General features: G+C 34.9%; 1 protein-coding gene across 1 annotated transcript in view; it reads left to right on the top strand.

Moving 5' to 3' along the window:
* The window catches only part of SLC30A9 (solute carrier family 30 member 9), an 84,831-nt gene that overhangs the window by 50,588 nt on the left and 15,904 nt on the right, over positions 1-18,339 (top strand). Inside the window, exons 9-14 of the mRNA XM_047857279.1 lie at positions 1,016-1,118; positions 10,529-10,584; positions 12,822-12,957; positions 15,585-15,624; positions 16,512-16,583; positions 17,290-17,397. Coding sequence (XP_047713235.1) covers positions 1,016-1,118; positions 10,529-10,584; positions 12,822-12,957; positions 15,585-15,624; positions 16,512-16,583; positions 17,290-17,397 — 515 coding nt within the window. The remainder of the gene's footprint in view (positions 1-1,015; positions 1,119-10,528; positions 10,585-12,821; positions 12,958-15,584; positions 15,625-16,511; positions 16,584-17,289; positions 17,398-18,339) is intronic.

The raw sequence follows: 18,339 nt of genomic DNA, 5'->3' as shown, positions 1-18,339 counted from the left end.
GGAAACCTTGAAGAATGCTAACATCTGTGAAATGGGTGGAGGAAAAGAGCCTGCAGAGGAGACTGAGGAAGAGAAAGGAAAGCAAACCAGGAACTAGGAAGAAACCAGCATACCATGGAAGCCAAGGGAAGACAGCATTTTAAGAAAATAGTGCCATACGCTTCTGTGAGATTAAGGAAAATACTAAAATGTTTTCAGGGATTTAATAATAAGAGACAGTTGTGGTGTTGATAAGAATAATCTAATGAGGTATCCGAGACATAAGCCATCTTTAAATGGCTTGAAGATTTAATACAAAGTATAGAAAACTGAGACAGCAATAGCACATATAACTCTTTTAAGAAATTATCTGAAGTGGAAGAGGGGAAAGGGTAGCTGGAAGGGGACCTATAGTTTGTCATTTATAGAATGAAGATGTTAATATTTATATAATAATAGCGTTATCATGAAACATAGTGACTAGTATAGTGCCCAAGATAAGCCGTCCCAGTCATTATTGTTGGAATCTGACCAGCCAGCTTCCTCAGAGCTAACCATGTTTATTTTTAACATCTGTTACCTTCTGGTATGACCTTGAGAATGCTTGGTTTAGATTTGTCTTCGTCTCTGGCATCTGTCTGCTTGATAAAACAGACTTTCATCAAAGTCTTGGTTTTGACACTGGTCTGCTAGACAATATCAAGTGCGTATCCTCTTTAACCCGCCGAAGACACTTAATTTCCTTTGTAACTTTATTTTGTCAAAATATAAAACACTCTCATCTGTTCTCAAAATACACTTAAGTAATTTGTTTTACACGTATCATGTTTCTTCATTTGAGTAATGATACCATAACCTGTGTTTTTCAAATTTGCACTCTTGTTACCTAAAATACAAGAAGTTCTTTGAAGACTAGAGATTCTTTTTAATTTACTTTGAAGAATCTAGTATAGAGGTATATATAGTCAATTACATAAGTTTTTGGTGGAAATTTGTATCAAAACCTATGCTAAATTGTTTTGTCTTTCTCTTCTAGCAATGGATTAAATTGCTTCTTTAAATTTCTTGCCTGGATTTATACGGGTTCCGCAAGTATGTTCTCTGAAGCTATACATTCTTTATCTGATACTTGTAATCAGGTGAGAGGTAAAAGCTTTTTCCTTACTAGTTTTAAAGTAATTTTTAAGCCTTTTGTCTAAAAGCTGACTTATTTAAAAATAGAATGATTCCTATAGTTGGCATGAGGAATAAAATGAAAATTTTTTTACTTTTGAACGATGAAATACATAGAGAAATGGTCACAGTATTTTAAAGCAGGTTGTTCTGCTTTAAGAACTTACAACAATGGAGTATGACGTATAAGATTATCGGTCACTAAGTGAGCAGAGGCTTTTGTACAAGAGCTTCTTACCATTAGGTAGAAATTTGGTCTCTGAATATGAGTTCTTATGACTATAAGAGCCAATTTAAGTTTTTTGAATAAAGATATAAAAGATTCACATGTGATTGATGAATTAAAACCATTTTACATTAGACTGGTATTTTAAATTCCTTTCTTTGACTTTGTAAATGAAGAAAGATTTTTATAAAATTAGAATACCTTTTTAAATCCCCTTCGACTTGCAGGATTTTGACTACTACAAACCTAAGTCTTTTTTAAGAACATCGTAAACATTTCTACTTATGTTGCTTTTCACATTTTAAAGAATGTGGTGTATTAAGAGAATACCTTGTTAGCATTTATTTGTTTATATTCCTGTTTTGTAGGAACAGATTTGGGACAATTTATGGTAAGAGACACAGGTATAGTAACAATATTTTAGACAAAGTTAAAAGTAATAATAAAATGGTAGAGAGCAGGGAGAGCGATCTGAGTTAAAAATTGAACCTGAAAACTCATCACTGTCAAATGAATTAACACCCTTTGTAAAAGCAAGGAAAGAAGACATTTACTATTAGTACTAGCAATCTTTCCCTTGAATTAAATTTTAGACTCATGAGACACTTAATAGCTACTATCTTTAAAATATTTTTCCACTTAGTTGTGGTATGGAGTTGGGGAAGAGAATGGGGAGAGATACATAACACAGTATCTAATGTTGAACGCCTATCTGAACATAAAAATACTGAAATATAAAAATATTGGTACATAGGGCAAGAGGGTATGTACAGAGTATTAGTTTCAGTATTAGTTGTTATTTAAAAAATTGAAGATCATTTTTTTATCTAGGATTCAAAAAATATTTTTTTTTATTTTTAAATTTTTATTTATTTTTTTGAGAGAGAGAGTGCAAGCAGGGGAGGGGCAGAGAGAGAGGGAGACACAATCTGAAGCAGGCTCCAGGCTCCAAGCTGTCAGCACAGAGCCTGACGCGGGGCTCAAACCCATGAACTGTGTGAGATGATGACCTGAGCCAAACTCGGATGCTTAACCAGCTGAGCCACCCGGCCACCCCTGAAGTGTCCCTAGTCTGCAGTATATTCCGGGGTTTAAAAGACTGGTAGATTATCTGTGGACAGACCTGGAATAATAGTATAATTTGAGTAAAAAATTCCAGTTGTAAAACATTTCATAAGGAACTTCAGCTTCCAGTCATGAGGGACTAATGGGGACTGGACTTCGTCTTTTGCTGTAAACAACTAAAACTCTGGACCAAATTTATGAAACAGTGTTTTCAAACTTTGGACAAAGGACTGCAATAGGATGATCCCTGAGAGAAGGGAAGCAAATGAGTTGAGCTGTATGATCTCTCTCATTTTTTTGCTTGAAGACGCATTTGGAATAGTGGGAGGAAGGTGGGAGATAACAGTCTCATTGGGTTGAGAAGGCAGAAACTAGAGTTCACTGAGGCTGAGGTAGCTAGAAATTACAAGGCAGAGTTCCACAGAGGAGGGAACTGTGCAGATAAAAAGTAGCAGATGTCTACATACAGGCTCGTTCGTTCTTTCTTTCTTTCTTTCTTTCTTTCTTTCTTTCTTTCTTTCTTTCCTTCCTTCCTTCCTTCCTTCTTTCTTTCCTTCTTTCTTTCCTTCCTTCTTTTCTTTCTTTCTTTCTTTCTTTCTTTCTTTCTTTCTTTCTTTCTTTCTTTCCTTTCTTCTTGAGTTGTGTCTTTGCTGAATATTAAGCAAAGGGTATAGGGTAAATCTTTACATGAGTCTGGGCAAAGAAACACCAGGGAACATTAGGCTAATTCCTAGAGTAGAGCTTACACAGCGATCAGATACATTCAAGTTCTGACCATCTGAGATACAGTCCTCATTGATTACCCAGGCAAATAGGAGGGTCATATCATACTAGTAAGGCTAAATGATCTTTGGTATAAAAGCTATTTTAGAACCTCCCTAAAAAAGTTCTGAAGGCTCAAGCTGATTTGCAGGTAACTTAATGACATGCTACAACAAAGCCCCACACTCTGTAAGAAGACCACAAATTCCAGACACTTAATATAACATTCATCATGTTCCATCTAATAAAATTATCAGACAACCAAGAATCAGAAATTTGACTCAGACCCAGTCTAACTGCTGCAAACTGTGAAAGACAGCAAGAGAGGAGAGGACCAGAGAAAAATTACAGAAACAAGTACAAAACCAGTAACAAAATGACAAATAAATGCATATCTATCAATAATTACTTTGAATATAAATTGACTAAACACTCCAATCAAAAGACAGAGGGTGACAAGGGGATTAAAAATCAAAACCAGTCTATCTGCTGCCTACAAGAAAATCATTTCAGACTGAAAGACACTTGCAGATTGAAAGTGAGGGGGTGAACAAAGATGTGTCATGCATATGAATGTCAAAAGAAATCCAGCATAGCAATACTTTTATTGGACAAAATAGACTTAAACAGTATAACAGGAAGAGCACCTAGATGGCTCAGTCGTTAAGCATCCGATTTCAGCTCAGGACATGATCTCGCAGTTTGTAGGTTTGAGCCCAGTGTTGGGCTCTGTGCTGACAGCTCAGAGCCTGGAGCCTGCTTTGGATTCTTTCTCTCCCTCTCTCTGCCCTTCCCCTGCTAATGTTTCTCTGTCTCTCTCTCTCTCTCTCTCTCTCTCTCTCTCTCTCAAAAATAAATAAACATTAAAAAAAATTTTTTTTTTTTTTAATTTTTTTTTTCAACGTTTATTTATTTTTGGGACAGAGAGAGACAGAGCATGAACGGGGGAGGGGCAGAGAGAGAGGGAGACACAGAATCAGAAACAGGCTCCAGGCTCTGAGCCATCAGCCCAGAGCCTGACGCGGGGCTCGAACTCACGGACTGCGAGATCGTGACCTGGCTGAAGTCGGACGCTTAACCGACTGTGCCACCCAGGCGCCCCTAAAAAAAAATTTTTTTTTAAGAGTGTATGTAACAAGAGACAAGGACACTGTGTAATAATAAAGGGGACAATCCAACAAGATACAACAATTATAAATATTTATGCATCCATATGAGAGGACTCAAACACCTAAAAAGGTTAATAACAAACTTGAAAGAATTAATTGGTATTAATATATTAATAGTAAAGGGCTTTAACAGCCCACTCACATCAATGGACAGATCATCCAAACAGAAAATCAATAAGGAAATAATGGCTTTGAATGACACACTGGGCTGGATGGATTTAACAGCTATATTCAGAACATTCCATCCTCAAACGGCAGAATACATATTCTTTTCATGTACACATGGAACATTCTCTAGAATAGATCACATATTAGGCCACAGGACAAGTTTCAACGAAGTCAGAAAGATGGAAGTCATATGCATCTTTTTTGACCACGATGCTATGAAATTAGAAATCAACCACAAGAGGGGCGCCTGGGTGGCGCAGTCGGTTAGGCGTCCGACTTCAGCCAGGTCACGATCTCACGGTCCGTGAGTTCGAGCCCCGCGTCGGGCTCTGGGCTGATGGCTCAGAGCCTGGAGCCTGTTTCCGATTCTGTGTCTCCCTCTCTCTCTGCCCCTCCCCCGTTCATGCTCTGTCTCTCTCTGTCCCAAAAATAAATAAATGTTGAGAAATCAACCACAAGAAAAAATCTGAGAACACGTTCACTTATACATGGAGGTTAAATAATAGGCTACTAGACAATGAATGAGTCAACCAAGAAATCAAAGATGAAATTAAAAATTACATGGAAACAAATGAAAATGAAAACACAACAGGGGCGCCTGGGTGGCTCAGTCGGTTAAGTGTCCAACTTCAGCTCAGGTCATGATTTCCCAGTTCATGAGTTCGAGCCCCGTGTTGGGCTCTGTGCTGACAGCTCAGAGTCTGGAACCTGCTTCAGATTCTGTGTCTCCCCATCTCTCTGCCCCTCCCTGCTTGTACTTGTTTATCTCAAAAATAAACAAACATTTAAAAAAAATAGAAAACAAAATCTTTGGGATGCCGCAAAAGCTGTTGTGAAAGGAAGTTTGTAGCAATATAAGCCTACCTTAAAAAGCAAGAAAAACCTCAGATGAACAGCCTAACTTATACCAAAAGAGCTAGAAACAAAACAAAACAAAACCCCAAATCAACAGAGAAGGAAGGAAGTATTAAAGATTAGAGTAGAAATAAATGATACAGAAACTGAAAAAAACAGATCAATGAAACCAGGATTTCATTACTTGAAAAAATCAAAATTGATAAACCTCTAGTTTAGACTTATCAAGAAAAAAAGAGGACTCAAAATCACAAATGAGAGAGGATAAACAACACCACAGAAATACAAAAAATTATAAGAATATTTTCAAAAACTGTATGCCAACAAAATGGACAACCTAGAAGACATGGATAAATTAACCTACTAAAACAAGCAGGAATAAATAGAAAATTTGAACAGACTTATTCCTAGCAAGGAAATTGAGTCAGTAAAACAAAGAAACAAACTTCCAGCAAACAAAAGTGCAGGACCAGATGGCTTCACAGGTGAATTCTACCAAACATTTATTCTTCTTAAATATTTCTCCAAAAAATGGAAAAGGAGGGAAAAGTTCCAAATCCAATTGATGAGGCCAGCATTACCCTGATACCAAAACCAGGTAAGGACACCACCAAAAAAGAGAAGTCTGGGCCAAATCTCTGATGAACATAGATGCAAAAATCGTCAACAGAATACTAGCATACTGAGTCCAACAATACATTAAAAAAATCATTCACCACAATTAAGTAGGGTTTATTCCTGGGTTGCCAGGGTGGTTCAATATTCCGAAATCAATCAATGTGGTCTATCAATAAGAGAAAGGATAAAAACATATGATCGTTTTAATAGATGCAGAAAAAGCATTTGACAAAGTACAACATCCATTCATAATAAAAATCCTCAACAAAGTAGGTTTAGAGGAAACGTACTTCAACATAATAAAGGTGTTATATGAAAAACCCACAGCGGACATCACACTCAATGGGGAAAAACTGAAAACTTTGACCCTAAGGTCAGGAACAAGATAAGCATGCCCACTCTTACTACTTTTATTCAACATAGTATTGGAAGTTGTATCCAGGGCAGTCAGACAACAATAAGGAAGAAGTAAAAGTTCCACTGTTTGCAGATGACATGATACTATAAAGAACCCTGAAGATTACACCAAAAAAACTAAAGCTGATAAGTGAATTCAGTAAAGTCTCAGGACATAAAATCAGTGTACGGGAATCTGTTACATTGTTGTATACTAATAAGCAACAGAAAGAGAAATTAAGAAAACAGTCCCATTTACAGTTGTGCTAAAAATAATAAAGTACCTAGGAGTAAACAACCAAAGAAGTAAAAGACCTGTATTCTGAAAACTATAAAATGTTGATGAAGGAAATTGAAAATAGCACAGAGAAATGGAAAGACATTCCATGCTCATGGATTGGAAGAACAAATATTGTTAAAATGTCTATATTACCCAAAGCAATCTACAGATTTAACACAATCCCTATCAAAGTACCAACAATATTTTTCACAGAATTAGAACAAACCTAAAATTTTTATGGACTCACAAAAGACCCCTGCAAAAATAGCCAAAGCAGTCTTGAAAAAGAAGAGCAAAGCTGGAAGTATCACAATTCTGGACTTCAAGTTGTGTTACAAACCTGTAGTAATCAAAACAGTATGGAACTGGCAGAAAACTAGATGCATTGATCAATGGAATAGAATAGAAAACCTGGCAATAAACCCACAATTATATATAATCAGTCAGTCTTTGACAAAGTAGGAAAGAATGTCCAAAGAGAAAAAGATAGTCTCTTCCCAATAAATGGTGCTGGGAAAACTGGACAGCTACGTGTAAAAGAATGAAACTGGAGTACTTTCTTACACTGTATGGAAAAATAAACTCAAAATGCATTAAAGACCTAAATGTGAGACCTGAAATCATAAAAATCAAGAAGAGAGTATAGGCAATAATTTCTTTGACATCAACCATACCAACATTTTTCTAGGTATGTCTCCTAAGGCAAGGGAAATAAAAGCAAAAATTAAGTACTGGGACTAATCAAAATAAATAGCTTCTGCACAGTGAAGGAAACAGTCAACAAAACTAAAAGGCAACCAGCTGAATGAGAGAAGATATTTGCAAATGACATATTTGATAAAGGATTAGTATCCAAAATATATAAGGAACTGATACAACTCAATATCTCTTGAAAGCTTTTTAGACATAATAATATTTTTAAAAATTCTAAGGAACTCCTACAACTCAATAGCAAAAAAAACCTATCCAATCAAAAAATGGGGAAGAATCTGAATATTTTTCCAAAGAAGACAAACAAATGGCCAACAAGTACATGAAAGGTACTCAAGTACTCAACGTTACTAATCAAGGAAATGCTGTCAACATCACAGTGAGCTATCACCTCACACTTCTGGAATTCTTACCTCAAGGAAACAAAACACTATGGAAAAGATATCTGCACCCTCGTGTTCAGTGCAGCATTATTTACGATAACCAAGACATGGAAACAACCTGGGTCCACACCGTCGCTAGATGAAAAGATAAAGAAAATGTGTGGGTGTGTGTGAATGTGTTGTGCATGCACCCACACATGCATGCACACAGATATTCAGCCATAAAAAAAAAAGAAAAATCCTGCCATTTGTGACAACATGGGTGGACCTTGAGGTCATTATGCTAAGGGAAATAAAGTTGGAGGTAGATACTGTGTAATCTCACTTATACATGGAGTAAAACAAAAATATCCCAAACTCCTAGATACCAAAAAATCGGTGGTTGCCAAGATGGAGTAAAGGGAGTGGCGGGGGGGGGGGGGGGGGCGGCAGTGGGCAAAAATGGATGAAGGTGGTCAAAAGATAAAAATTCCAGTTATTAAAGAGTACATTTTTATAGTATTTTTATAACTATAATATTTTTTTCTTTACCCCTTGAGAGACTAAAACACCTTAACTTTTAAATTAGATCTGTACCTCTGGTGGTATCTAGGTTTACAATTTCTCTGACAATTCATTTTTTAAAACTTTTCTCGTAAATAATATATAATGCATCATTAATATTAATTGTATGAATTTATTGAGCACCTAGTTTACAATGCAGTGTTTAGAAGAAGACAGTCCCTGCTCTGTCTTTTGTAAGGAGGTCATACACTTCAAACAACTAGAAAGATATTCCAAGATGACATTTAAGCAGTTGAATGATAGTATGATACTGAAGGAAAACCAAAAAGGGAAGGATGATCATGGAAGGGGAAGCATTGCTTCTTAGCCACTAGCTGTTAATATTTCATTATGTTGCAAACCAAACAGATGTAGGTCATATTTACAAAACTGATATATTTGTGTATATTTATTTATATGTTATACACACATACAATTGTGCAGAAAAAGGTCTGAAAGGACACATATCAAACCTAACTCATGCTACCCTGCTTCTGGGAGTGGGGATGGACAGGATTAGGGATGGTCTATGATATCTTATTTTTGTAGAAAAAACTAATAAATAATGGTAAGTAATGATCTGTATTCATTTTATAAAAAACTTGATATTCCACATTTCATTGCATGGCCAACCTGAATAATAAGGATTTTAAAAATAATTGAATACCCAATGGCTGTTTTGTAAACATTATTAAACCACATTAAACCATGTGTGTGTATACACACACACACACACACACACACACACAACATGAATTCATATTTTAATTTTAATGTATAGGTTTTAAAGAAGTATATGTTCTGTCTTAATTTACTCTCATTTTCTTAGTTTGGTTCACTGAAAAGTCATCTTCTATGTGTTAGGTAGTTTTAACCCTCTTTTTCTTTGGAATCCAGTAGAAAAAAAAATTGGTAATATTCTGTGTATTTAGGGTAGGATTTCCAGTATTAAAACTTAAAAGTTCAGTATATATTTGTTTTAGCCATTTTCAAGGTGGTGTAATCTCTATATATTTTACTGGAGAGAATGTTTCTATTAGGTATCTTGTAAGTGACAGGGAAACCTCATCCATGAAGAATTTGGCTATCTTGAAGCTTTATCTATCTGATATTGGATACTGTGCTGAAAAAAAAAAAAAAGGAAAAACCCCAGATTAGGCAAATAATACCACGTAGGGTATTCACTCAGAGGCTTTGTATTTTTATTAAGTAAATAATTTTAATGAGGTAATCTTTTTTAGATTTCTAAATTCACATCAAATTAGAATAGAAAGGACTGACTGAGGGCAAACATACTAATATCAGGAGTTTCCAGTGGATAATTCTTTTTAACAAAAGATGTAAGAAAAAAAAACAAATAAATAGAAATGAAAGCAAGAAAAGATAAGGTCAGGGGAGAAAGGAAGGAAAAGAGAAAGGTGATAACCAGGATTAAAGACATGTCATATTTTTGCTATATGTGTTTTACATTTTTGTTTTTTTAAAGAAATTAAATCTTAGTTGTAACTAGTCCTCCATCTTTATTCCCTTCTTCCACACCCCAGAAATCACTGCTCTGTGTATATTGATACGTAACTCCTGGTACATGTATGTGTCAATATGCAATGCGTACTGTTTAAAATGTTTACTATATTTGTACGGCTACACAAGTTACTTTTCCTGTGAAAAATCAGATGTTACAGACTACCCTAATCCTTCTTCTATCTCCGAGGTGTCAACAGTTAAATGTGTGTTCTTCTAGACCTTTTCCCGTGCTTTACATTATATATAGTCTAGAAAAATTACACAGGTTTTTTTGTACTTAATACGCTATTCCGAAACTTGTTTTTTTTTTTTCCACTTTAATGGTATGTCTAATGGTATGTCAGTACAGAAAGCTGTCTCTCCACTCCATTTTTTAAACTGTTGTAGAAGTAATTTACAGTTTGGCAATACCATCATTTATTTTGCCATTCCTTATTGATGGATTTTTAGGTTGGCTTTCACATTTTTCGTCCTTATAAGCAATGGTGTTTTGAACCCCATTGGGTTCATCTTTATTTCTGTAAGGTAAGTACTGGGAACCAGAATTGATAGGCTGTTGTGTATGTCCATGTTAAGTGTTTCTTTGCCATTGTCAGATTGCACACTCCAGATTGGTTTTTCCGCACTATTCTCTCCATCTTGCTAACAATTATTTACCCTTTTTACTTCTCCGTAGGGTTTGCTAGCAGTGGGCATCAGTAAGTCTGTTCAAACACCAGATCCTACTCATCCGTAAGGACATTGTCTTTATTTTGGTTTTTTGGGGGGCAGCAAGTCATTGAAATAAAAGCAACTGAATGCATGACTCACTGCTGTGTCAAAATAAATTCAAGATCTAATTTGAAAATGAAGTTTAAATTACTTTTATGCTTTGTAACAGCATAGAGATCTTGTTCTCTTTGTATTTGATAATTAATAACAAAGCACATATTTTGATCTTAGAGTTCTATTTTATTTGGTTAAAGGAAACATTCCACATTTAGACTAATAGGCACTCAATCTAAAATTTTGGTGGTAATTTTTTTTAAGTTTATTTATTTTGAGAGAGAGAGCCACATGTATGTTCTTGGGTATGAGGGGAGGGGTAGAAAGCCCAACATGGGACCCAGTCTCATGAACCGTGAGATCATGACCTGGGCTAAAATCAAGTCAGACACTTAACTGACTGAGCCACCCAGGAACCCTAATAGCTTATTAAATCTCTATTTAATGTATTTTAATCCTTATATTTTGATTTTGAAATTGTATTTATGCTAACATTTCAAAATTTATTTGTAAAATGAGTATTCTTTTTAGAATATATTATTTTGAGTCACATCAATTATTTGATATTCTTTTTACTAACATAACTAACATAATACTTTGAATTCCACATGTATCATTTAACAAGCTTCAGTAATAGAATTTGATCTATCTTAAAGGCAAAAAAAAAAAAAGCTATTTTATTTCTGTAAAGGAGTCTACATATATGCTTTATATAAGTGCCTTTTTTTACTCAAAAGCAAGATGCTACTGTTTTGTTATAAATAATGACATATTTTGAATATCCTAAAACTGTCAATAAAGCTATTACAAAGAACAACTAGCTTTCTAATCTGCTAATTACACATTATTACAATATTTTACTATGTCAAAAAATTATTTTCCTGACCAGTTTTATGTACCAAAAATTTTAAAACAGGGTAAAATTTTAAAATTTGGGGTTGTGAAGATTTCTTCTTAAGGTATTTTTCAACAATCTACTACTGCCCAATAGAGTATTGAGTATTCTAAGTAGTAGAAATATTTTGTATCTGTCCGGTATGATAGTCCCTAGCTGTAGCTACATGTGGCTGTTGAGCATTTGAAATGTGGCTAGTGCAACTGAAGAACTACATTTAAATTTTTATTTAGTTTTAATTAATTTAAATTTAAATAGCTTTATGTGGCTGATGACTAATATTGGACAGTGCAGATCTACATAGTTAAAAATTTCAGTAAGAAACTACAAGATTTTTGAAAACACATAAAATGAAAACAATAGCATTTAATTTAGATCTTAATTAACTTAAATAAATATGTGTATCCCTAATTTGGGGGGTAAATTTCAGAGAAAGTAAATTTTTCTAAATCATGCTGGTAGAACATTGTCACATCTATAAACTGAGAATTCCCTATGGCAAGATTACTACATATTTGCAAAAATAATTAAAAAGCAATTTTAATTGAGACCTATTGTTTAAATTTGCATCTGCCAGAAGGGTGCCATAGAGTTTGACTTTGGAAGTAAATTTCCCAGGAAATATTTTTGTTAATGAGTGGTTCTTTACCTTATATGTTTTTGAACTTTTTAATACTCCGTATTTAATTAACACATACAGTAATACAAAATAATGCACATACAGACCAAAGATTCTTAAAAAACAAATGAAAAAAAATTTTTAAACATCATGAACACACCCAGAAACTGAAGCTCGTAGTCCTGCTAATAGTAGTTAGTTGCTGTGTACTGAACTTCAGAACCAGCAACAAGTGTCCAGCATCAAATTATAGGTAGTATAAATCAGTGATTGGCTGTGCCAGAAGACCGTAATACTTAGTTAGAGGCTGCATTACCAGGAAATTTAAATGTTACCCTTTTACTGAAATATCTGAATGCATTTTTAAATAGATTAGTTCAATCAGTATTTGGGATACATAATAGTAAAAGTGCCTCTACTTAATCAAAACAGACTATATGGAAAAGGGATTAGAAAATACCTGAATTTAACCGTATTAACTCTGTTTTTATATTTTTTCAAAGATCTTCCAGTTTTTTTCGTTTCATATATTGATTTTCTGACTTAAGTTTGGCACTTACATTTTACTTAAGTATAAAGCCATGACATCTCGATATTGTGAGTTTTGGTTTTCTTTTTCACTGACTCATGAAACATGTTTTAAAACAATTTGTATTTCTTGTAAACTGTATTATCTTTTTTATTTTTCAGGTATGGATTTTCAAATATGCGCTATATTGCTTCACTCATTAGTGGGGTTGGTATTTTCATGATGGGTGCAGGATTATCTTGGTATCATGGAATCATGGGATTGCTTAATCCACAGCCAATGGAATCCCTTCTATGGGTAATCTTTTTTTTCCCCCTCAGTTTTCAAGTAATATGAAATAGCGATTAAGTACAGTAGAATGCTTTGTCACATTGATGTTAAAGAAAGGGACTAACACATACCTTTTTGCCTATAATACTTGGTTATGTATCTGTAGTTGTATTTTTTCGAACATGACTAGACATGACCTCTAAATCCATATGATTCAGTGATGTTGAACCAAGAGTATCTCTTTAGGTACAATCATTAAGCACTGACTCCTTGGTTAAAATCTTGGGCAGTTCCATTCATTTCTCCAGTTACTGTTAAAGAACAAGAACATCTCTATTCATTTTTAGTCCCAAGAATAATCTATCAGTAATTAAAATATACAGTCCCTCACAGTCGTATGTTGGAATTTTATTTAAAGATCTTTTTTTTTTCACGCGTGTAGATAGGAAGCCTATACTGGGTTAATGGTAGGATGGGAGCATGGTCACCTTCTGTATAATCCTACTTAGGACTTCTGCCCTTCTCTTCTACTCCCTAGATTGCTCTGGCAGCATCAAAGGTAGGGATAGGGGACAGAAAAGTAAGACCTTACCTACAGCAGCATCGTTTTGCACTGGTTTCCTCTGGTCTTTGTAGATTCTTAAAGCTGCCTTTTTCTCTCATGGAAACTTCTTGGAGATTACCCTGCACGGCCACTCTGACTCTAGCTCTCTTGATAAACAGATTGGTCACGTGCCAGCCGCTGTCAGCTTCTGCATCTTGTGTAGTTCCAGATTGTTTCTGCTGAGGTTGCCTTGCGTTTTCAAGAAGGCTCTTTGGGCAGCTGATCTCTTTTCTAAAGACTCCTACTTAGAATTCTGTGTTTGGACTCTGTGTGTTAAAACAGACATCTTTAATACCCTCTCAGTGAGGGTGTATTTTTTTTCAAACATAATTATTTACTCTGTTGACACAATATCAGTTAGTAGACTTGCCAATAAATTTATTTTTATATGTGCATTAGACATAGTTCACTGTAAACTCTAAACAGTAAGGGTGCACGTCCAGCTTTCTGAGCAATCTTAACAGTTAACAGCTTTCTCCAAAGAAATCTTCACTTTTGCTCTTAACCTTAGCTTTTCTTTATGGGCTAGTGGGTGTGGAGCTAGGAGTTGCAGAACCAGCCTAGGGCATCCTCTGTCCTGGCCTGAAGAGATGGTACAGCACCTCATTTTGGAATGTGGGAGAACTTATAACCTAATTTGTTCTCAACTGCAGTAAGTTTCATTTAACATCTTATTACACCTATGTACCGACACAATAACAAGCCTATTAAACTAGGCTTTTCCTACCGTTTTTATTGACTGATTTCTTACCATATAATTGAAATGAGCAGGTATATTTTCATATAGTTGAAATGAGCAGGTATATTTTCTCCATTCTGAAAAGGTTTGGCCACTTTATAGATAACCTCGTTTGTCTGATTTGTACGGTATTACTTCATAGAGGCTAAGTGGTCAGTGAAAATTAGTTAAATTTTTGATTGTGTATAAGTTTTAAAGTTTCTAGAAGCTCTTCTTTCTGTCTTTTTGTAACTAAATGAGGTTCCTTCAGACTATGACTCTTGGTTAATATATAATGGTTAACATACCATAGACCGGTTTATGTTAATTAGATTTTGGAATCACTGGCTGATACATACTGTTTCCCTTTTTTGGGTGACAAGTGTATCTTAAATCCTTTCAGGAAAGAGATAGAAGGATTAAAAAAATTACTTAGACATTTAGCTACTCTTTTAATTATGTTTTAGGTTGGCAGTAGGATTCAGTGGGAATAGCCTAGAATTAAAACTGGAAAACCCATATTTAAGTTTTTACCCTGGTATCATTTTTGTGTACTCAAGCAAATCACATAGCCTTGGGACATCTCAGTTTCCTTAGTAGAATTATGAGAGTGTTGGACTGTTCATAATTCTTAGTAGAATTATGAGAAGTGTTGGACTTCTGTTTCAGGGAAGCCTAGGGTTCCAAAAAGGAAATGCTGAAAATTCTACATGTGTTTGGTTTGGAGTACATTTAAAATTGTTTAAATATGTGTAGCTAGGTTAACTGTTTCTGTACACCTTGGATTAAAGTTTTTTGAAACCTTTCATTAATTCAAGGGTATCCTGGAACTGCGAGGTAGATGGCGTTACCCGCCTCCCCCAAATTGATTACTGTTTATAACTGGTTATCTTTCTGAATCAGGATTGGTACTAGGCATCCAAACAAAATCCAGAAGTTAACATGGGTATGGATGTGGATCTTACTGTATCCTGATACCCATACCCCAGATTTCAAATGTTTGTGTTCATTTTCAACTTCAGAAAAATTTTCATACCAATTAAGTAATTTTTTCATATTTTATATCAAGAATTTAACTTAGGTCACGGTATCACATTCTACAGAGAAGATAAGTTTAAAAAATGAGATGGCCATCAGATTTTTAACTTTTTTTTCCGTTTATGAAGATACACCATCTATCTCATTGTTCTCGTTTGAGCTGTTTCCCATCAAGATCCTGATCTGGCTAGGATTTCAATTTATGTTTCCGTTTTAAACATTATAAATTTTATGCATGAGTCATTGTGATTCTTTAATGAAATATTAACTTATGCTTTAATACTTGTTTTCTAGGCATATTGTATTTTAGCAGGATCATTAGTATCTGAAGGAGGTATGTACTGTCACAGTATCTCTTTATTCTTAATTTAGTAATATATATTCAGCAGTCCACTCTTATAAATTGCTAAATTCCATTGATTAAAGAAAAACTAGAAATAGGAATCTACTTTGAGGAAGTAAATTCTTTGTGTAATATAATATGGTTATTCCTATAATGGGTGGGGGCAAGGGAAAACCTTTTTGTTTTTGAGTATTTTATCGTAATACTCAGAACATTTGGAGCGAAGTATAAAAACATAACTATATATTGAGTTTTTAAAAGTCGGGTTTTAGTAGTGTTAATCACAGAAAGGTCACTCTTTGCAATAAAATGTTTCAAAGTTTCTGCAAATTTCATCTGTAGCAGTTCTATGACAGAGAAGTACTGACATCATGTGGGAAACTGCCTGACTCATTGCTGAATTCATAGTGTGCTTACTTCCAAAACGTTGTCATTTGCTATGCATAGTGTTCCCTTCATCTTTAACAGTCTGTAAAATGGTGATAACACTACCTGCCTCAAAAGGTTGGGAGGGTCAGACGTAAATGTGCTTAGCGTGCTGCCTGCCAACCAGTTGCTGTCCAATAAATCTCAACCGTACTTTGAGAACCACTGCTCTAAGGTGACTCACTCTAGCATGCAGTGAGTTAACTTTTCTCCTTTGGTTCTCATTAGGTTGTAGTCATGAAATTAAAATTATTACGGTTTAGAAATATGGGGAATACTAGAAATTCATTGTAATGTGATGATTTTGGGAGTCTTGATAATGACTAGTTAATAGAGGACTTTATTGACAACCCTGGCATTAAAAGTGTTGTGCCTCTTTAGTTTGAGATGCCATCTTTAAAGCTGGGAGGCATGAAGTTTTTTCCTCGCTGATATGAATGCTTTTCTTTCAGCAACACTTCTCGTTGCTGTAAATGAACTTCGTAGGAGTGCTCGGGCCAAAGGAATGCCATTTTATAAATATGGTATGTATTTTAGGTGTCCTATTTCATTCACCTCCTTTATTTTTTAAAATTGCCTAGTGCTGTTTCTTTTTTCCTTATAGATGTGTACAAAATATATCTCAATGTCTTCCCTGTGTGACTCTTACAATATATACGGTCTCTTTTAAAAAGAGAAATGTAGTGTGATATGAACGTGAATACTTTGTATTTTAACTTAAGTGAACTATGGTATTTCTGTATGTACTTATATTATTAGAGAAAGTAAAAAAAAGAAAGAAAGTAATTTGACTTTAAATTTGTTACTGTCAACATTTAAACCATGAAGTCATGTTTACATTGAACAGGATGTTTAAAATCAGGATCTCATACATTTTTGTCTTAATTTATATCTTTTTTTTTTTTTTTAATTTTTTTTTCAACGTTTATTTATTTTTGGGACAGAGAGAGACAGAGCATGAACGGGGGAAGGGCAGAGAGAGAGGGAGACACAGAATCGGAAACAGGCTCCAGGCTCTGAGCCATCAGCCCAGAGCCTGACGCGGGGCTCAAACTCACGGACCGCGAGATCATGACCTGGCTGAAGTCGGACGCTTAGCCGACTGCGCCACCCAGGCGCCCCTTAATTTATATCTTAATTTTGAATGGATACTTATTAAAATGTTACCTGATAGTATCAAATTAGGATTTCAGAAAATTTCTTTTCTTGTCTGTACCCCAACCGATTAAGTAATGGAAAGTCGTGATCCTAGTACAAATGTTATATTATTGGAGGATACCGCAGCAGTCTTGGGAGTGATAATAGCAGCCACGTGTATGGGCCTTACTTCTATAACAGGTAAGTATTTCATAAATTACAGGTGATTTATTTGTAGTACTTAAGTAATTGTCTAATATGTGGGTATTTTATTTTATATCACTGAATAATTTAAACCAATAGAGATTGTTAAATACTAATTCCATACTAACCATTTATTTGTATAAGACAATTAAGATAGCAAAAGTCTTCAGATGTCTCTCTTAGAAATTTTCTTTGTTTGAAATACAGAAAGGCTGTTAATAGAGCATTTCTATAATGTGCTTAACCTTCCTAGCTGTGCCTTAATAAATTATGCAAGTACTCTGAGCTTCCTATTGATATTTGGCCTAGTGACCTTGTAGGTTTATTAAGATGATATATGGGAGAGAACTTTAATAAACCCTAAAGTTCTAAATAAATATGTATTGTGGCTCTTGTTCATTTGTCTTCCATTGTTAGTGCCAATAACAACTGCTGTTGCTTTCCTGTTTCCTGGACTCTCTAGTTGCATTTATCCTCATTTTGGTAACTAGTTAAGTGTTTGGAAGACCAGTACAGATAAATAAGACAAAAATCATTTTTAATTTCTAAAACAACCATTTAGTATAAAAAAACTAAATTTCTGAGGTTACAGTTCTCTCAGAATGGAACTTCTTCCATTTTTACCCATTTGCCCTTGCATACTTGAAATAATTGTAGGTGGTAAGCTTCCATGCTTCTGCAGTGTTTCTTATTTTTTTTTTTTAATTTTTTTAATGTTTATTTATTTTTGAGACAGAGAGAGACAGAGCATGAACAGGGGAGGGGCAGAGAGAGGGAGGCACAGAATCTGAAATGGGCTCCAGGCTCTGAGCTGTCAGCACAGAGCCCGATGCGGGGCTCGAACTCACAGACTGTGAGATCATGACCTGAGCTGAAGTCGGACGCTTAACCGACTGAGCCACCCAGGCGCCCCATGCAGTGTTTCTTAAAATAGTCGGA

This window comes from Prionailurus viverrinus, chromosome B1 (genome assembly GCF_022837055.1).
Source record: "Prionailurus viverrinus isolate Anna chromosome B1, UM_Priviv_1.0, whole genome shotgun sequence".
Taxonomy (NCBI): domain Eukaryota; kingdom Metazoa; phylum Chordata; class Mammalia; order Carnivora; family Felidae; genus Prionailurus; species Prionailurus viverrinus.
The sequence above is the reverse complement of the archived record's forward strand: the minus strand, read 5'-3'. Positions and strand labels throughout refer to the sequence as shown.